At 32.7% G+C, this 15,589-nt stretch overlaps 1 protein-coding gene across 11 annotated transcripts in view; it reads right to left on the bottom strand.

Annotated features, from left to right (window-relative positions):
* LOC122571989 (acetylcholine receptor subunit alpha-like) overlaps nucleotides 1-15,589 on the bottom strand; it is a 398,975-nt gene that overhangs the window by 133,541 nt on the left and 249,845 nt on the right. The window contains exons 1-2 of one of the 11 annotated variants that reach the window (XM_043736425.1): nucleotides 9,750-9,991; nucleotides 6,668-6,740 (exon numbers count right to left, since the gene is read on the bottom strand). The exons of 9 other annotated variants lie outside the window; for them this stretch is intronic. In XM_043736425.1, the coding sequence (XP_043592360.1) occupies nucleotides 6,668-6,724 (57 nt within the window). In that variant the 5' untranslated portion in view covers nucleotides 6,725-6,740; nucleotides 9,750-9,991. Of the gene's footprint in view, nucleotides 1-6,667; nucleotides 6,741-9,749; nucleotides 9,992-15,589 lie in introns of those variants that run through there. One more of the 11 variants, XM_043736427.1, reaches the window with a different exon arrangement.

The following is a 15,589-nucleotide window of genomic DNA, read 5'->3' as shown; positions in this document are numbered from 1 at the left end:
TCGAGATTATACTGTGCTTAGAATATCATCGAGAAACAGATAAGATGTGGAAAGCAAAGATGTGCTAAAACGTATCAATATCGGAATTTCTCCTTTCATGCCATTTATCAGCAAACAATACACACTTTTCGTGTTAATATAAGATACAATTCTTTTTATTAAAATATTTTTAAATTACTTTCAAAGATCTTATTCTTCGCACAGCGATAATATTCAGAATAATTGATGTGCTCGTTCGATTACATATCTTCGAAGGGGATTTTTCAAAATAAATGAAATGTCTAATCCGACGAGGAGTTCAATTATGTCGATTAATTTTACAAAAATTCGACACACTGAAATGGAAATTTTCAAATGATTTCCAATGGTGTTGTTTGTCGTGCGTTCGAGTAAAACAGGACGACGCGGTAAAAGAAAAACTATAGATAGGAGCGAAGAAGTTTCGGTGATAAAAATGACAAGAATTCCGAAACGAAATACGAAAAGTCATGTAGGAAGAGGAAGAAGGCCGAAAAGTCGAAGAAACGGAACAAAAATTCCTAGTAAGGTGCGGCACAGCGAAAGTTTCGAGCGGACTATCCTTTCAACAGAGTAAGAGAATGCTGTCCGCTTTTCAAAAGCAACGACCTACTTCGACAGGGATTTCATATTTTTCTAGCTGACGATAAATAACTGACAATTGAAGTACATTTCTCGAGAAAATTTTAAAACATTTTTATGAGACTAAGTACGTTTGAATAATTCTTACTTTAAAGTCAATTAAGAACCGCAGAAAAGGCACACAATGGACGCGACAGATAAATTGTTTATACTTTTTCAGGTATGAATATTCAGGTTGAAGTACATTTCTTGGGAAACTCGATATATTTTTATGAAATTAAATGTGTTCTAATAATCCTTGTGTTAAAGTCAATTAAGAACTGAAATTTTTTAAAGAAAGCAGACATTGGACTTCCAATTATGTTCCGCGATAGTTAATTTGTTTATAATTTTCTTGAAATATTTAGGTTGAAGTGCATTTCTTGGGAAACTCGATATATTTTTATGAAATTAAACATGTTCTAATAATCCTTGTGTTGAAGTCAATTAAGAACTGAAATTTCTTAGAAAAAGCACTCATTGGACTTTCAATTATGTTCCGCGAGAGATAAATTGTTTATATTTTTCTTGAAATATTTAGGTTGAAGTGCATTTCTTGAGAAACTCGATATATTTTTATGAAATTACCTGCGCTTTAATAAGTCACATTTTAAGTTCAATTAAGAACTGGAATTTTTTAAGGGTCGCAAGTGATGGATATCGAATTATGTGTCGCGAGAATTAAGTCTTTTATATATATTTTTTTTAAATAACTAAACTTGAACTAGCTATTTGAGGTATATTTCCTGAGGAATTAAAAATATTTTTATGAAATTATATGCGTTTTAATAATTCTTATTTTAAGTTTAATTAAAAACTGCTAAGGTAATGGATCTACGTTTAAGCAATTACATTTCGTGAAAACTAAATTTTCTAGACTATTCATGAAATAATTACGCTTACCGTGTTCAGCAAAGAAATTTAAACGACATCCGCGCATTTCTTTCTGAATCAAATTTTATTCCAATTTGTGTCGTAGCACTATGTACGACCTATGCACGAACAAGTTTTTAGTTGCTACACATGTAAACTACTCTTGAAAATAAAATATAATAAATATGAATTTTTCTTTAGTTATTTTTACGATACATGCATCGCACGAGTGGAATGTTTAAAAATGTCCAAATGGCACGTGTGAGTGAGAAAAGAAAATATGTAAAGATAGAACAGATACTTTTAGGATTGTTATCGAGAGAATGAATTTACAACAATTACTTTAAATGACTAAACGCATGAAATCATTTTGCCATAAGTGAAAATTTTAATCTCTCTTTTCCTTCGTTTTGTAGATTTCCCGAGAAGTTTTTAAGCGTCCTTACAAGCAAACCTAAAAAGAGTTCAAGAGTTTGAATCATGTGAGTACACGTAAGCCTTTTTTATCGAATTATTTATGTCTCTGCTCGTTTTTTACTGCAAGCCAAGTGGTTTCAAAAATCGAGCGGGTTTACCTGAGCATTCTAATTTACTATATTTACCAATTATTACTAGCTACATCTCCTATTATTATTATATTTAATAATTAAAACAATATGTAAGAAATGTAATTTTACATCTAATTGAAAAAGTTGTGGCAGACATCTTGTTAAATGTAATTTACAAAATTATTATTTATTACTAGATCAACAGCAGCTGTAAATAATTTCATTTTAAGCTTCATCATTGCACCCAGACGTCCCTAATCTATTTTCCTTTTTCTTTTTTGTATCTACTTACGTAATTTTTGAAAAAGTAACATTTACTTCTCAATTGTTTTGCACGATGAAACTATATAAAAAACATGTAAAACGGTCAGCTGATGGAAAAATTGTCAATTTGATGGTATACACGACTCGTTATAAATTTGCGTAGCACTTAAATGTTTGAAGCATCTAAATATAATAATTCGTATCGTCTGTAATAAGATGATTATTCTGCATAAAATCGACTGTGTATCAAATTTATTGAAAATTATATTGATACGTAAAATTTCATTTTTATAGCATTAAGTAACTCTCGACTTTCTATTTGCGTATGAAGAACAGAACGTGCATCACTGAGCGAAGAGGAAGTAACCTGCCGGAAATAGCGTTGACAGAAGCTGCAGATCGAGATAAATCGAGCTAATGAATTCCACATTGAAATAGCTTCGTCCGATCAAGCGGAATTATCGAGCGACCTACATTTTACTCTTGTTATGGAAGATTCACAGATGCTAAACGTCTATGGCTTGGTTTTTACACAGCGTGAAACGGGCACAATGTGTGTCAACTGGGAAAGCTGTTGATTAACGACGTTAACATTCATCCGGTTGCCTCCAAATATTTGTTTTTCCTAGTTTTGGATATTAACGTCAAAATGGTTAGACGTATAAACAGCGTTATCTATGTACCTGTAAAAATTGAACTGGATATTTACTAAAAAAAAAAAGAAAAAAACAAAAAAAAATGTTTAAGGAACAGAGAAAGATACAACGTATGTCACACTATTCGATTCTAGAATGGGGAACTCTTCGTAGATGAATTAAATCACGTCGTTGAGACGTAGGTGAATTAAACATTTGTTAAAAATGATAGTCAGTCACAAAAGCTTAGATAAATACATATAACATATTATATTAGGAAAGTGTCTTTCCCTCGCAAACGTGCTTTTTAGAACAGTGCACCTTCATACAAAAGGGGAAACCAAGTCTGTGAAATGTCGCGTTGTTTATCTCAACAGAATAAAATGGATCGTACGTAATTCGACAAAATAATATAAAACAAAATACACTGTGCGTCTATTATTTCCTGATAAGACGAAAGAAACTTTTCGGACAACCTAATAGGAGAAACGTTAGCTCTACGAATTTTGTTGACACGTTAAGGAAGATGAAGCAAGAGAGATATAAAATACAATGTTAGAAAATTTGACGGAAGAAATAAAAGAAGTAAGAAGTAACGGAAAGTACAGTCTCGCAAAAATGAAACACACGTATTATATCCGCATGAAAATGGTAAAAATAGTAAGCTTAATATTATGTCGATATTTAGTAGGCTCTCCTCTTACTATTCCGCCATGTCCTTGGCATTCACAAAATTCCTCCTCGTGAACTGTATTTGAATTTTTTAAATTCCATTGAGAAATACAAATTTAAAGCTGTTAAAATATATATTTACGCATATAATATATAAAATATCCAAAGTGGAGTATTTCTCTAATTATCAAGTCACTACTGGCAAATAAGATAGCAAAAATACTAGCAACAATGCAAACAGTAGCAAAAATAAACGAATTACTACGTACGATCCATTTCTGTAGCTGCATAAAAGCAGAGAATTGCATAAAAATCCGCAATCTGTTAACGACGTCTCGTATCGACATGTGTGAAATGTACGTAAAATAATAATAACAAAGTGATAGGAATTGATTGGAATTTCCTAGTGAAGCACAGATTGTCAAGGTGTCTGCCGCGTTACTATAGCTCTCCTAATTGTGCCGGTAGGTCGGTGACCCGGGTGTACAGGTCCGCGTGCACGAATCAGATTAGATCGTAAGCACCTGGCGGGATGGTGCTGTGGGCTGAGATTGTAGGGAATTCAGGTAGGAAAGGCGGGCAAGGCGAGCGAACTCGCAGACCGTGAGCTTCGCAGCCTTAGTCTCGTTATGTATGTATGTATAATCCGTGTTACGCTATTTGCCTTGGTAATCCTGCCGGTCGATATTCACCATTTTTCTTTCCACTGAATGAATAAACTCGCATTATTCTCTCTGAACGCTGCCATTCACCGCTGTATACATAATCGGACCTCGAGAAGGCTACCTTTGAGGGAAGACAAGTGGTTTTCGTTTGATTTGGATTGATAGTCTTCACTGCCTCTTTCGAGCCGATGTCACTGCCTTCTGCTTCCATTCCGCGTGATTTCCAGAACGTTGGATCATCGTCTCGTTGGACTCACTTCTTTGCCATTCGCCTGTCCTTCGAGGATTCTCGACTTGACTGTATTACTATTTTCCTATGTTAGCTTCTTCGAAGAAAATTTTGTTTCTCTTCTGACTCGGATTCCAATTTGACGATTTGTCGTACGAGTACGTTTGGCAAATCCTTCTAGCGGATAATTGTAAATAGAACATTTTAGATACTTTGTTATTAGCGTAGTAAATTTAGAATTAGCGTAGCAAAAGTGTTGTTTCGTTATTGCGGCAGGAGATCATTAGAATGCATTCTGCGCAGTCTTCCAGGTGCAGAAGAAAATTGGCTGTTTTCTGATGTCCTGCAGAAGAATAAGTATCGAAGACTGGAATGATAAAAACAGCCGTTTCTGTATAAATTCCACGAGTCTCTCGACTTAATGTATAACTTACGAATTATTTAACATAAATTACCGAATTATTTAACGTAATTGGACGATTTTGCCCGCAAACGATTGCACCAATTTCTTTGCAATTTCCGTGTCTTTTATCGTTTACTTGTCTGTATTTCCACTCTCACAAGTTACTTTTTCTATAAGGAGATTAGCTTCCTTCTGGAGATTTTCTGAATGGAAATAAGTATCAAAGACAAAAATGATTAAAAACATTGTCTCTGTGTAAATTCTACTAGTCTGCAGAATAATGTACGATTTATGAATTATTCAACATAAACATTTTAATCGCGTTTACGATTATTCAAGTAATTGGAATCGATGGATTAATGACTGAACATCGATCCATTTTCAAATTCTATAAAAATAACGAAGGCTTAAAGGTGGCATGCATTGGAAAGTGTTGTTGTTTGTTTCTTCGAATATAAAGAGACCAATTTTTTAATTAATTTATTTGTACATACCACTATCCTCCTAAAGATCTAAACAAATAAGAGCCAATTGGGCATACTTATGCTTTCATTAATAAAACCTATATTTAATTACCAATAAATTAAAAAGAATAGGAGAATTATTTAATATAAAATTTCATTTTCCTCTTCTAATTTTTCTCTGTCAAAGGGAGAAACGACGTCGTCCTTTATTTTCAAATTGATAATGAGAACCTTTGCACTCATAAAAATCACCAATTTCAGAATACACATGGCGAATAATATAAATTGATCTCCGCCAATATTTTGGTAATATCTTAACGCTAAACGTAGCGAGAGGGTTGGAAACGAGTTGCTCGAGTTTTGCCTGCCGCGATCACCTTTCACAAGCTAAAGTGTTTCCCTTGTTTCGGCAATAATCTCTACCAACTTACAAAATACACGTCTACTTTCCCGGCGTTTCCTACGTTAAGACTCAGCAGTCGCTTAGCCAAACCGATATTAAGCAGTCAACGAATAGTCCCGTCTGACGACGGAACACAGAAGTTGAAATGAGATCTGGAAGAAGGTTCACCGATGCGTAACGCACGAAATAAAGAGGGAAGAAAGGAAAATACGGAAGCTTCAAGGGGAAGGACCGAGAAATTTGGAATATCCAGTTTCCAAATCGTTTGGCTTGCGAATCTTTCTTCCTGTTCGTTGCTATTTATCGACCTTGAACAAACCTTTTTATGTATCGTAGTAGTATTATTTTGACATCATCAGGGAAATATATAATTCTGATATTTCTTATATGCTGGGTGTTTCCTCAATAATATAATCAAATATGGAGCGATTGTTGTTGCAGAAGAAAGTTACATTAATTAAGAGTACAGAACCAAGGTTCTACTCGAAGCTTTCTTTACAGGAAGAAAGTTTGAAATATGTTTGCAAGGTTCGTATGTTTCAAGGTATAAGATATTTTGCAATATTAATAGGAGAATATAATAATGTTAACGATTATTCAGAGAATAAAATTATGTGCTGCAAGTTACTTAAAAATGGCTAATGGAGGTATATCAAGTTCGTTAATAATTACACGGTGTCAGAAAATTAATATGAAATAAATGTGACAAACAGTGAATCTTATTAATTGGTAAATTGATATTAATGGGAAGATTAAAATTGTCAGTGTGGGAATTTAACAAACAGTCATTTAATTAATTGTTGAATAACTATTTGCAGACAAAATGTAAACAAAATTTACACTGAGCAATTGTAAATAAGACAACGATATACCTGAAGCTTGCACAATTTTATGGATTTCTGTGTATTTTGAATTGGAAAGATCACCATGGCAAAAGTTTCTTCCCTGAAATGAAGTTGCAGTGGATTAAGAAGAAATTAAAAGTTCTCACGAAATTATACACTTAGAGCATCCAAATTGTTTACAAAAGGAAGCTCGCAGCAGCATAAAAAGCTACAAAAAGGAATCGTAATGGAAGAATAACAAAAGCTTGACACCGTGTCCACTTAACTAAGTTTCAAGCCAAACTGAGCGAAGATCCGGTTTAAAGGATGAGGAAACATCATGAGACTGATTTAAAAGGAATTCCCATGAAACCGGAAAACTAAGGTAAAATACGACTTCTCTTAAAAAAGCTCGAGTGATTTTCGTCCACTTCTTATCGTTTTAAACTTGGCAACGCTTGTGCCAAGTTTTCAACGCAGGAAATAAGTAAAATTTATGCCATGAGGAATTAGGCACGCAAATATACTCTTTACGTGTTTGATAAATTGCTTCTTTGAAACTTTATTTGTATTTTTCTGGGGAAATTCTTTCAATATATAATAGCTATATATTATATACATAATTTGTTAAACTTTATTATGGCTTTGGTGAGAAAATTATTCGACTTTAAAGGAAAAGTAAATGGAGTGCAGAAGGCAAACACTTCTTAGTATATTATATTATTATATTACCATTTTATATTGTTATATATTATATGTTTTATTATATTATGTAACAGTCTATTACATTAATTGTCGTATGAAGAATTAGTTTCTTTTAATAGTAATTCCACAAGTGTTTCTTTAATAATAAACTTTGCTACTGAATTAGTATACTATTGTCCCTAGATGATACAATATATTAATAATTATAGATAGAATATTATAATATATAATAATCTATTGCATTAATTGTCGTACAAGGAATTAGTTTCTTCAATAGTAATTCCACAAGTATTTCTTTAATAATAAACTTTGCTACTGAATTAGTATACTATTGTTCCCAGATAATACAATATATTAATGATTATAAATAATAATATATACTATTGTATATTATATGTTCTATTATATTATGTAACAGTCTATTATATTAATTGTCGTATGAAGAATTAGTTTCTTTAATAGTGATTCCAGAAATGTTTCTTTAATAATAAACTTTGCTACTGTATTAGTATACTATTGTCCCTAGATGATACAATATATTAATGATTATAAATAATAATATATATTATTGTATATTGTATGTTCTATTATATTATGTAACAGTCTATTACATTAATTATTGTAAGAAGAATTAGATTCTTTTAATAGTAATTCCAAAAATGTTTCTTTAATAATAAACTTTACTGCTGTACTAGTATGCTATTGTCCCTAGATGATGCAATAGTCATAGTTACTATTTTCATGTATAGCACTGAATTTGAATAGTAAAAAATTGAGTATAGTTTCCAATTTTACATCAAGCTCAGTATCGCAACAGTATCAAAGAATTTAATCATTCTTCTCATTTTTCTGTTGATAAAAATATAATCTTATGTGAATAAGTTAATGTGTTAATGACACCGAGTACTTTATTTGTTAACTAGTGTTGAGATACTCGGGAAGGATAATTAATAAACAGAAAGTAACGATGAAAGGTGAAAAGCAAAAGAACTGCACAAATAAAATTTCTTTTCCTTTATAGCACGTCTTCTTTTTTTGGAAGTGCAACGTCTGACTTTTTGAACATTTCTAGAAGCAGTAAATTGAAGATTTTCCTCGACTAACAAGCACGAATTCTTTCTTTCTTCCAGAGAAAACGTCTACAATCTTTTTTATTTTTCAAATCAAAGCTTTCCATTCAGGAATGACCAAACCATTCGCTATACATGTATTAGATAACACGTCATTCTCTTTAACTACAACAAACTGTTCACATGAACAATAGCTCCAGTTTCTTCCTGAAATTCATTTAACATAAGACGTCGAAATTTTTTAACTAGTTTCTCAAACTGATCACTCACGAATCTTATTACATTCAAAAGTCACTTGCAACATAAATTACCATTATAATGTGAAACTCGGCATTTTCCATTTAATATATTTAATTGTAATTTGTTTAATTACTTTAAATCACAGTAGGTTAAAATTTAGTAGCTATCTTTTGTATTAATATCGTTAATATTAATAGTTTTAGAAACTATTAGCATTTTAATAGTAACTACTATTATCAATTTAATAATTGTGATAATAAACAAAAGACTTATTTGGGACATATTGTTAATTTACTCATTGAATAGTTCATGTTCCTTATCTCTTGGTTCCATTCTACAGTCTCATAGATTTTCTCGTAGTATTATCTTCGTAGCTAAATTCAACTATCTATTTTACTCCGAAGGGAAGTACTGCTAAGTTCATTTTTCATGAAATTGCTTTCTTGTAACTTGCTTCAGACCGGATTGACTTTGTACATTTCCAGCTCGTATTATGTTTCTTCCCCTCGGCCTTCTACATGAATTATTGTCGAGTAGTTATGTACATATTAAGCGGACAATTCACCATTCACATCTGAATCGCGTAATATTTTAGCGACGAAACTTGTACAAAGATGTTATTCATCTTTGGCATATATTATTACAAATCTTTTCACTGCTATTAGAATGTAAATGGTTTTTAAATTATCAATATCAACAATATCGCCACAAAATACAAGTATTACATTTGAAACATATCTCGGAACGTAGCCAGACAAGACACATACAAAGAAACATAAAGCAAATAAAAACAGCAAGAGGACACATATATATTGGTTTATAGGAAGCCACTTGACTGCTGACTCGCAGTTAAATCCTGAAAAAGACTATTAATATACAAAGTTGTGGTGAAACCATCCAAACATACGTCATCGAGCTATATTGAACAACAGCTGATAGCCACATTAAAAAAATAGAAACAATGCAGTCGATAACACTTGGTACAATTCAGGCTAGGCATTAAAACAGCAAAAGACCACTGAAAACGGTGACAGAACGCTTGGCAAATAAATATAAAGCTCGACTAGAGAGTCATCCAAATAGCTCAGCTAGCAACCTGTGTGCATTAAATTTACCTCGAAGATTGCGGAAAGCACACGTCCGGATGACCCGACCATTACACGATAATTCAATATTGCCGGCAACAGACCCAAATCTCAACACTGTTTAATGGGACAGTATCCACGTGCTAATCAATCAAAACGATAAGACAGTTTACCGAATGCCACGAGATTGGTTTCTCGGCAGCAATCGTGTTTGCACTTTGCGCTTGTACTTTGCGTCGAAGTTTCGTAGACATTGCGGTCTACTTCTTCGGTTCTTCAGGGCAGACGTGAGACTGAAGGCTTCGCCAAGCTTCCCACTGTCCCCGTTTATACTGAGCCGATCTGAGCTCTATTTATATCTGCTTATATCATGCTTATACTGAGAACCATCGTCCCGACTTTTTAATTCGATTTGCCAATCGAATTAAACGATTCCCAGTTGGACCTTCCGAGTTGAACATCCGGTTAGAACTTGCGAGTTGAGCCATCAGTTTGATCAGCCAACCAAGGCATCGCGCGGTATAAATGGAGACAGTTGGACTGAAATCCTCGGTTCCAGGTCTGCCCCGAACAAGTAGACTGTAATGTCTACGGAACGTTGGCGCAAAGTGCAAGTGCAAATTGCACGTGCGAAGTGCAAATACGATTGCTGGCGAAAAATCAATATCGCGACGTCTCAGCAGTCGTGAGAGTTTGCAATCCGAAATTTGTCGAACGTTGGAACTGTTGTGTCGCAGCTTCCCACCACAGTTGGGAAGATGCGAAGATTTGTCGCAAGGAATCGACGATATTTCGTAGGAAAGTGATTCGGCATCCGGATACAGCGGTTCAGGGTAACGGAGACAGAGGTTGAGAACTTGGGTTTTCCGATGTACATTTTCAACAAACTCGATACTCGACAGACCATATACAAGTTATGCTGTCTCTGATGCTTGACGAGTATAAATCGAAGATCTCGAAGATGCAAAGATCGAGCAAGCGTAGATTTTTTAAGTTGTGAGAAATTGAATAAAAGTGAATGAAATATTACTTGTTTAAACGATGCCACTGATATTTTCGATTCAGAAAGACATTGGCGTGACGAATGATGTGACGAAGGATACTTGTTACGTTTTTGAAAAATGTACCTAGGAAATCTTTTTTCATATTTCCATTTGCCTGCACGAAGATGCTGACAATTTCAAATGGAATATTGTACCTTTCTACATCTTTATCTTTGTTTCACTTTCTTCGGCGCTCCACAAATAGTTTCCTATATAAACCACTGATATTCGCTTGGCCATTTCTTGCCGGCACATATTTACTTCTCGATGACCGATAAATTCTTGTTCGTCCAAAGAAATTTCCAATCGACAAGAGAACAGACACGCGATTAAGAAAATAGGTTTACTGGAAACTCGTTGACCAACGCTACGTTAACAGCACCGTTAACGCTGTATTTTCGAACAAAAGCCGGGCAAGTCTCGGACACAGTCAATTCTTTCTTCCAAAGATTACATTGCACAAGTTCAAAAATTGTTATCAGTGCGTTGGAATAGAGTGATTCTTGCACCGATCAATTTTAAGAGAACAATGCCTATAAATACATGAAACTTTAACCCCTCAACCTACGATTTACGTCCGAGAATATTAGGCCGAAAACGTAAACAAACTCGCGCACGACTTGTGCAGCACGATGATCGGGTCAATCGTAAAGTTCCCTTACATCTACCAGAATGTTTCGAATTGTATCACACCATTGCAGATCATTAATTTTGTATTAGTGATTTTTGTATAAATAAACTTTTTGTAGTACTTGCATCTACCACAATTATTGCATCAGGTTGTAATTACTTATCAAATATTCCACAAATATTTATAACTTTAGGAGGGCGCCGCCGCTAATATTTATATTTGGCCCGATCATCTACTACGGGCTATGCCCGTAGTATTTACGTTTGGTCCGATCATCTACCACGAGCTATGCCCGTAATATTTACGTTTTACCCGATCATCTACTACGGGCTATGCCCGTAATATTTACCTTTGGTCCGATCATCTACTGCGGGCTATGCCCGTAATATTTACGTTTGGCCCGATCATCTACTACGGGATATGCCTGTAATATTTACGTTTGACCCGATCATAGTACTACGGGCTATGCCCGTAGTTGTAGGTTAAGGGGTTAATAAAAGTACAAGTGTTTTAAAGATAGATTTGTCCTATTTTTGCACCAAGATCTTCTATTACATCGTGTAATTTGTCAATTAATAATTTAATGAATGAATTAATTAGTGAATTAATAATTCATGAATGGACAAACTTTGCGGAGTTCTATTTAACGCAAGGCTTTGAAACGGGCTTGGGAATATGTCGTTTTTTCTGAGTGATGTTTCAAAAGAAATTGTAAATTTATCGTAATGAAAAAAGGTTTAATTTAGGCTGATATATTTAAAATGCAAGATGTCCAAACGTATTAAAATGCCAAGGTGGTAGTTTATCGCGCGACAGCAACCTGTTATGTTATATTTCTCGATAGCTAGTCCTGGGGTTGTTTTTTCGCATCGTACTATACGATGAATCGTCTGCCAGGGTATATTGCCTCGTAGACCGATAAAGTGTCGTAGAATTGCAAAATAACGATCTCGTCGATTCGAAATAGCTTGAAACATATACGATGGATAATATAAACATCGATATGTGTAGCTTCGCTCACGTGCAAGTGTCATGCAAGTGAATGGATCTGTGTCTCGATAAACCAAGAGTTATGTCAGCGATAATGTTATTTACGCTTTGAGTCTGCCCTCGAAATGATAAATCCATCTTAAAGATTAAATGCGATCAAGAGCTTTGCTTTGTGCACAAAGATACGTATTACGTGTTTCATTATCCTTTGAGGAATATTCGTGAGATATAATTTCATGGATTTACGAAGAAATTTAAAGATGAAAGTTCGAACGACTTCAAATATTCTCAGATAAAATGCTTTGCTCTTTTCGTATCTTAAAATAATTAATAATAGCGTTAAAAGGGGAGATTTTTTCAATAAACATTGTTATCAAAGTAGAAGGAATGTCCTGCAAATTAAAGTTTCTATCGAAAATTTTATATGTATTATAGTATAGTATTATAGTACGTATTATAGTGTATCAAGGTATTATTCCTTTAATAGTAAAAGTAGGACGATAATGTTATCATCGGAGACCAAACTACAGTCTGCAGTTGTGCTTTTGTAACATAACATTCATACAGACATTTCCAAAAACAGTATTTCAATTAATAGATATACAACTATACGGATCTTGGTTTTTCTGATTCCTTTTTCCCCAGTAGTTAATCAGTTTTGGAATTTTCCTGTCTCAACCCGGTTCTTGCTCCAACAGACATAAAGATTTTTAATGTTTGGAACAAAATTTTGGTATAATATCGAGACGAGAAATTATGCATATCGGTAAGAATCTTTTATATTTTCGTCAAATTTAAAAGGCTTTTTAACGATAGAAAAATTCCATTCGATGGGAAATGATTCAAAGAATGCAACATTATTGAAAAAATTGCTATGTTGAAGAGGGGGAAGATGAAATCAAAATTACAGGACCAAATGTAAATAGAAAATGAAATTTTAAACAATCTTATGGAAAACCAGTTAGTTATATAATATATCGTATATATGTGTAATATATGTATGCGTAAAGAAAGAAATTTTGTCAAATATAATTATAAAAAATCCCCTTTGGTTTGTCTCTATACAAAGTATCAAACCAAAGAATAACAGGCTGTGGAAACCGAAATAAATAAAAATGTTCCTCCAGTATATGACGTATGTTAGAACTAATATTTGTGACATTTTGAGACATAAATGGCTCTATTCGACGAATATAGCAAAACTTGACTGCTGTATCTGTCATCGAACTATAAATCGTTTTATTCGTACTATTTTTACGTGGATTATTTCCACTGCTATGCACTTTTCGATTTTACGGCGTACAGGTGTACCCGCCTCTCTAGAGAGCTCTGATTATGCCCCATTACTCGAAATAAGTGTTTTCTAATTATTTTACAGTTTAATTTCTAATAATACGAAATTTTCGTTTTATAAATTGTACGAATAAAAAAGCAACAGGACTTCGATTTGACATAATAAATTGGAAAATATTTATATATGTAACACGTAGTACAGCTATCGTTTGAAACTATTCGTTTTTAAACATGCGTATAATAATTATGATCAGAATTTCTAAATTGTTTTTGCAAAGTAGATACGTATTATGCGAACTATTTTAGTATTTAGTATTTAGCATGCTAGTCGCCAATACTAAATGTTAAATATCTCTATAGTTAATATTGAAAGAAAATATTTCTAATTTATTATTTTAAAAACATGAGTTTTCCCACATAAATTCAGTATAACGACATTAAGAGTATACAAAATCCATATAAAAATATATAAAATATATAAAATATTCAATATAAATATAACAAACTAAGTAAATTTTTGTTTAACATTTATTTCTTTAGTTATGTTCACCAAAATACTCCACAATTATCCTCAATCCTTTTATGAGCATTTTAGTAACAATTCTTATATTTCTATAGTTAATATTGAAAGAAAATATTTCTAATTTATTATTTTAAAAACATGAGTTTTCCCACATAAATTCAGTACAATGACAATTCTCATACAAAATTCATATGAAACGTAAAAATATATAAAATATCCAAAATTCTTTCTAGAATATTTCTGACAGATTAAGTAAATTTTTGTTTAACATTTATTTCTTTAATTACGTTCTCCAAAATATTCCACAATTATCCTCGATCCTTTTATGAGCATTTTAGTAAACATTCTTATATTTCTATAGTTAATATTAAAAGAAAATATTTCTAATTTATTATTTTAAAAACATGAGTTTTCCCACATAAATTCAGTACAATGACAATTCTCATACAAAATTCATATGAAACGTAAAAATATATAAAATATCCAAAATTCTTTCTAGAATATTTCTGACAGATTAAGTAAATTTTTGTTTAACATTTATTTCTTTAGTTACGTTCACCAAAATATTCCACAATTATCCTCAATCCTTTTATGAGCATTTTAGTAAACATTCTTATATTTCTCATCCTTCTCTTGGTATTTTATGTAAGTAAAAAAGTTGTAATTTCATCATTTTCATAATAATATATAAAAACATTTCATAAATAACTTCAGCCGACATTCATAGTTTACATATGACAGGAATGAAACATAGCTGCTTAAATTTCTATTATTTTTTAAAAACATACCATAAATTAGAATACAGTGGCAAAGAGAACATGTAAACAGAGATTCACACAATTCTTGCCTATTTAACTTTAATGTAACACATTTTCACTCACATTCAAGATACTTTATATTTATCTGAAAAAGATAGTACAGGTTTATGTATTTTCTTTGTGACCTGAGTGGAAGGGAGTAAAATTCGTGTTTGCATAAACTGAAACCTTTGTGAACTAAAGTTGAAAACGTATCCCAACAGGAATTTAAACTCTCGCGAAGTTTTCGATATCGCAAATACAAACTTTTGTATAATATAATTAATTTTCGCTTTTCTAGCCGATAGCTTTAGAAAATCCTCTTAAAATTCTGAAAAGATATCGCAAAATCTTTCCAAATTTCTAAAATCTCGATATTGTGTATAATTCATTCCACACACGAGGTAACCGCGATTGGAACATTTTTTGAACTAAGTATTTTATATTTATATGAATACCATTTATTTCTTCGTAACACCCGATATAACGTCGAGAATGTTTCGCATTGACGATGTATCTATATTGTTTATTGTACCGCGAAAAAGAAGCGTAGCAAATCGCAATTCTCTGGCGAAGCAAAACGTTCGCGGCTG

The sequence above is a fragment of the Bombus pyrosoma genome, linkage group LG10 (genome assembly GCF_014825855.1).
Source record: "Bombus pyrosoma isolate SC7728 linkage group LG10, ASM1482585v1, whole genome shotgun sequence".
Classification (NCBI taxonomy): domain Eukaryota; kingdom Metazoa; phylum Arthropoda; class Insecta; order Hymenoptera; family Apidae; genus Bombus; species Bombus pyrosoma.
Note: the sequence above shows the minus strand (reverse complement) of the source record. Positions and strands in the feature narration are given on the sequence as shown.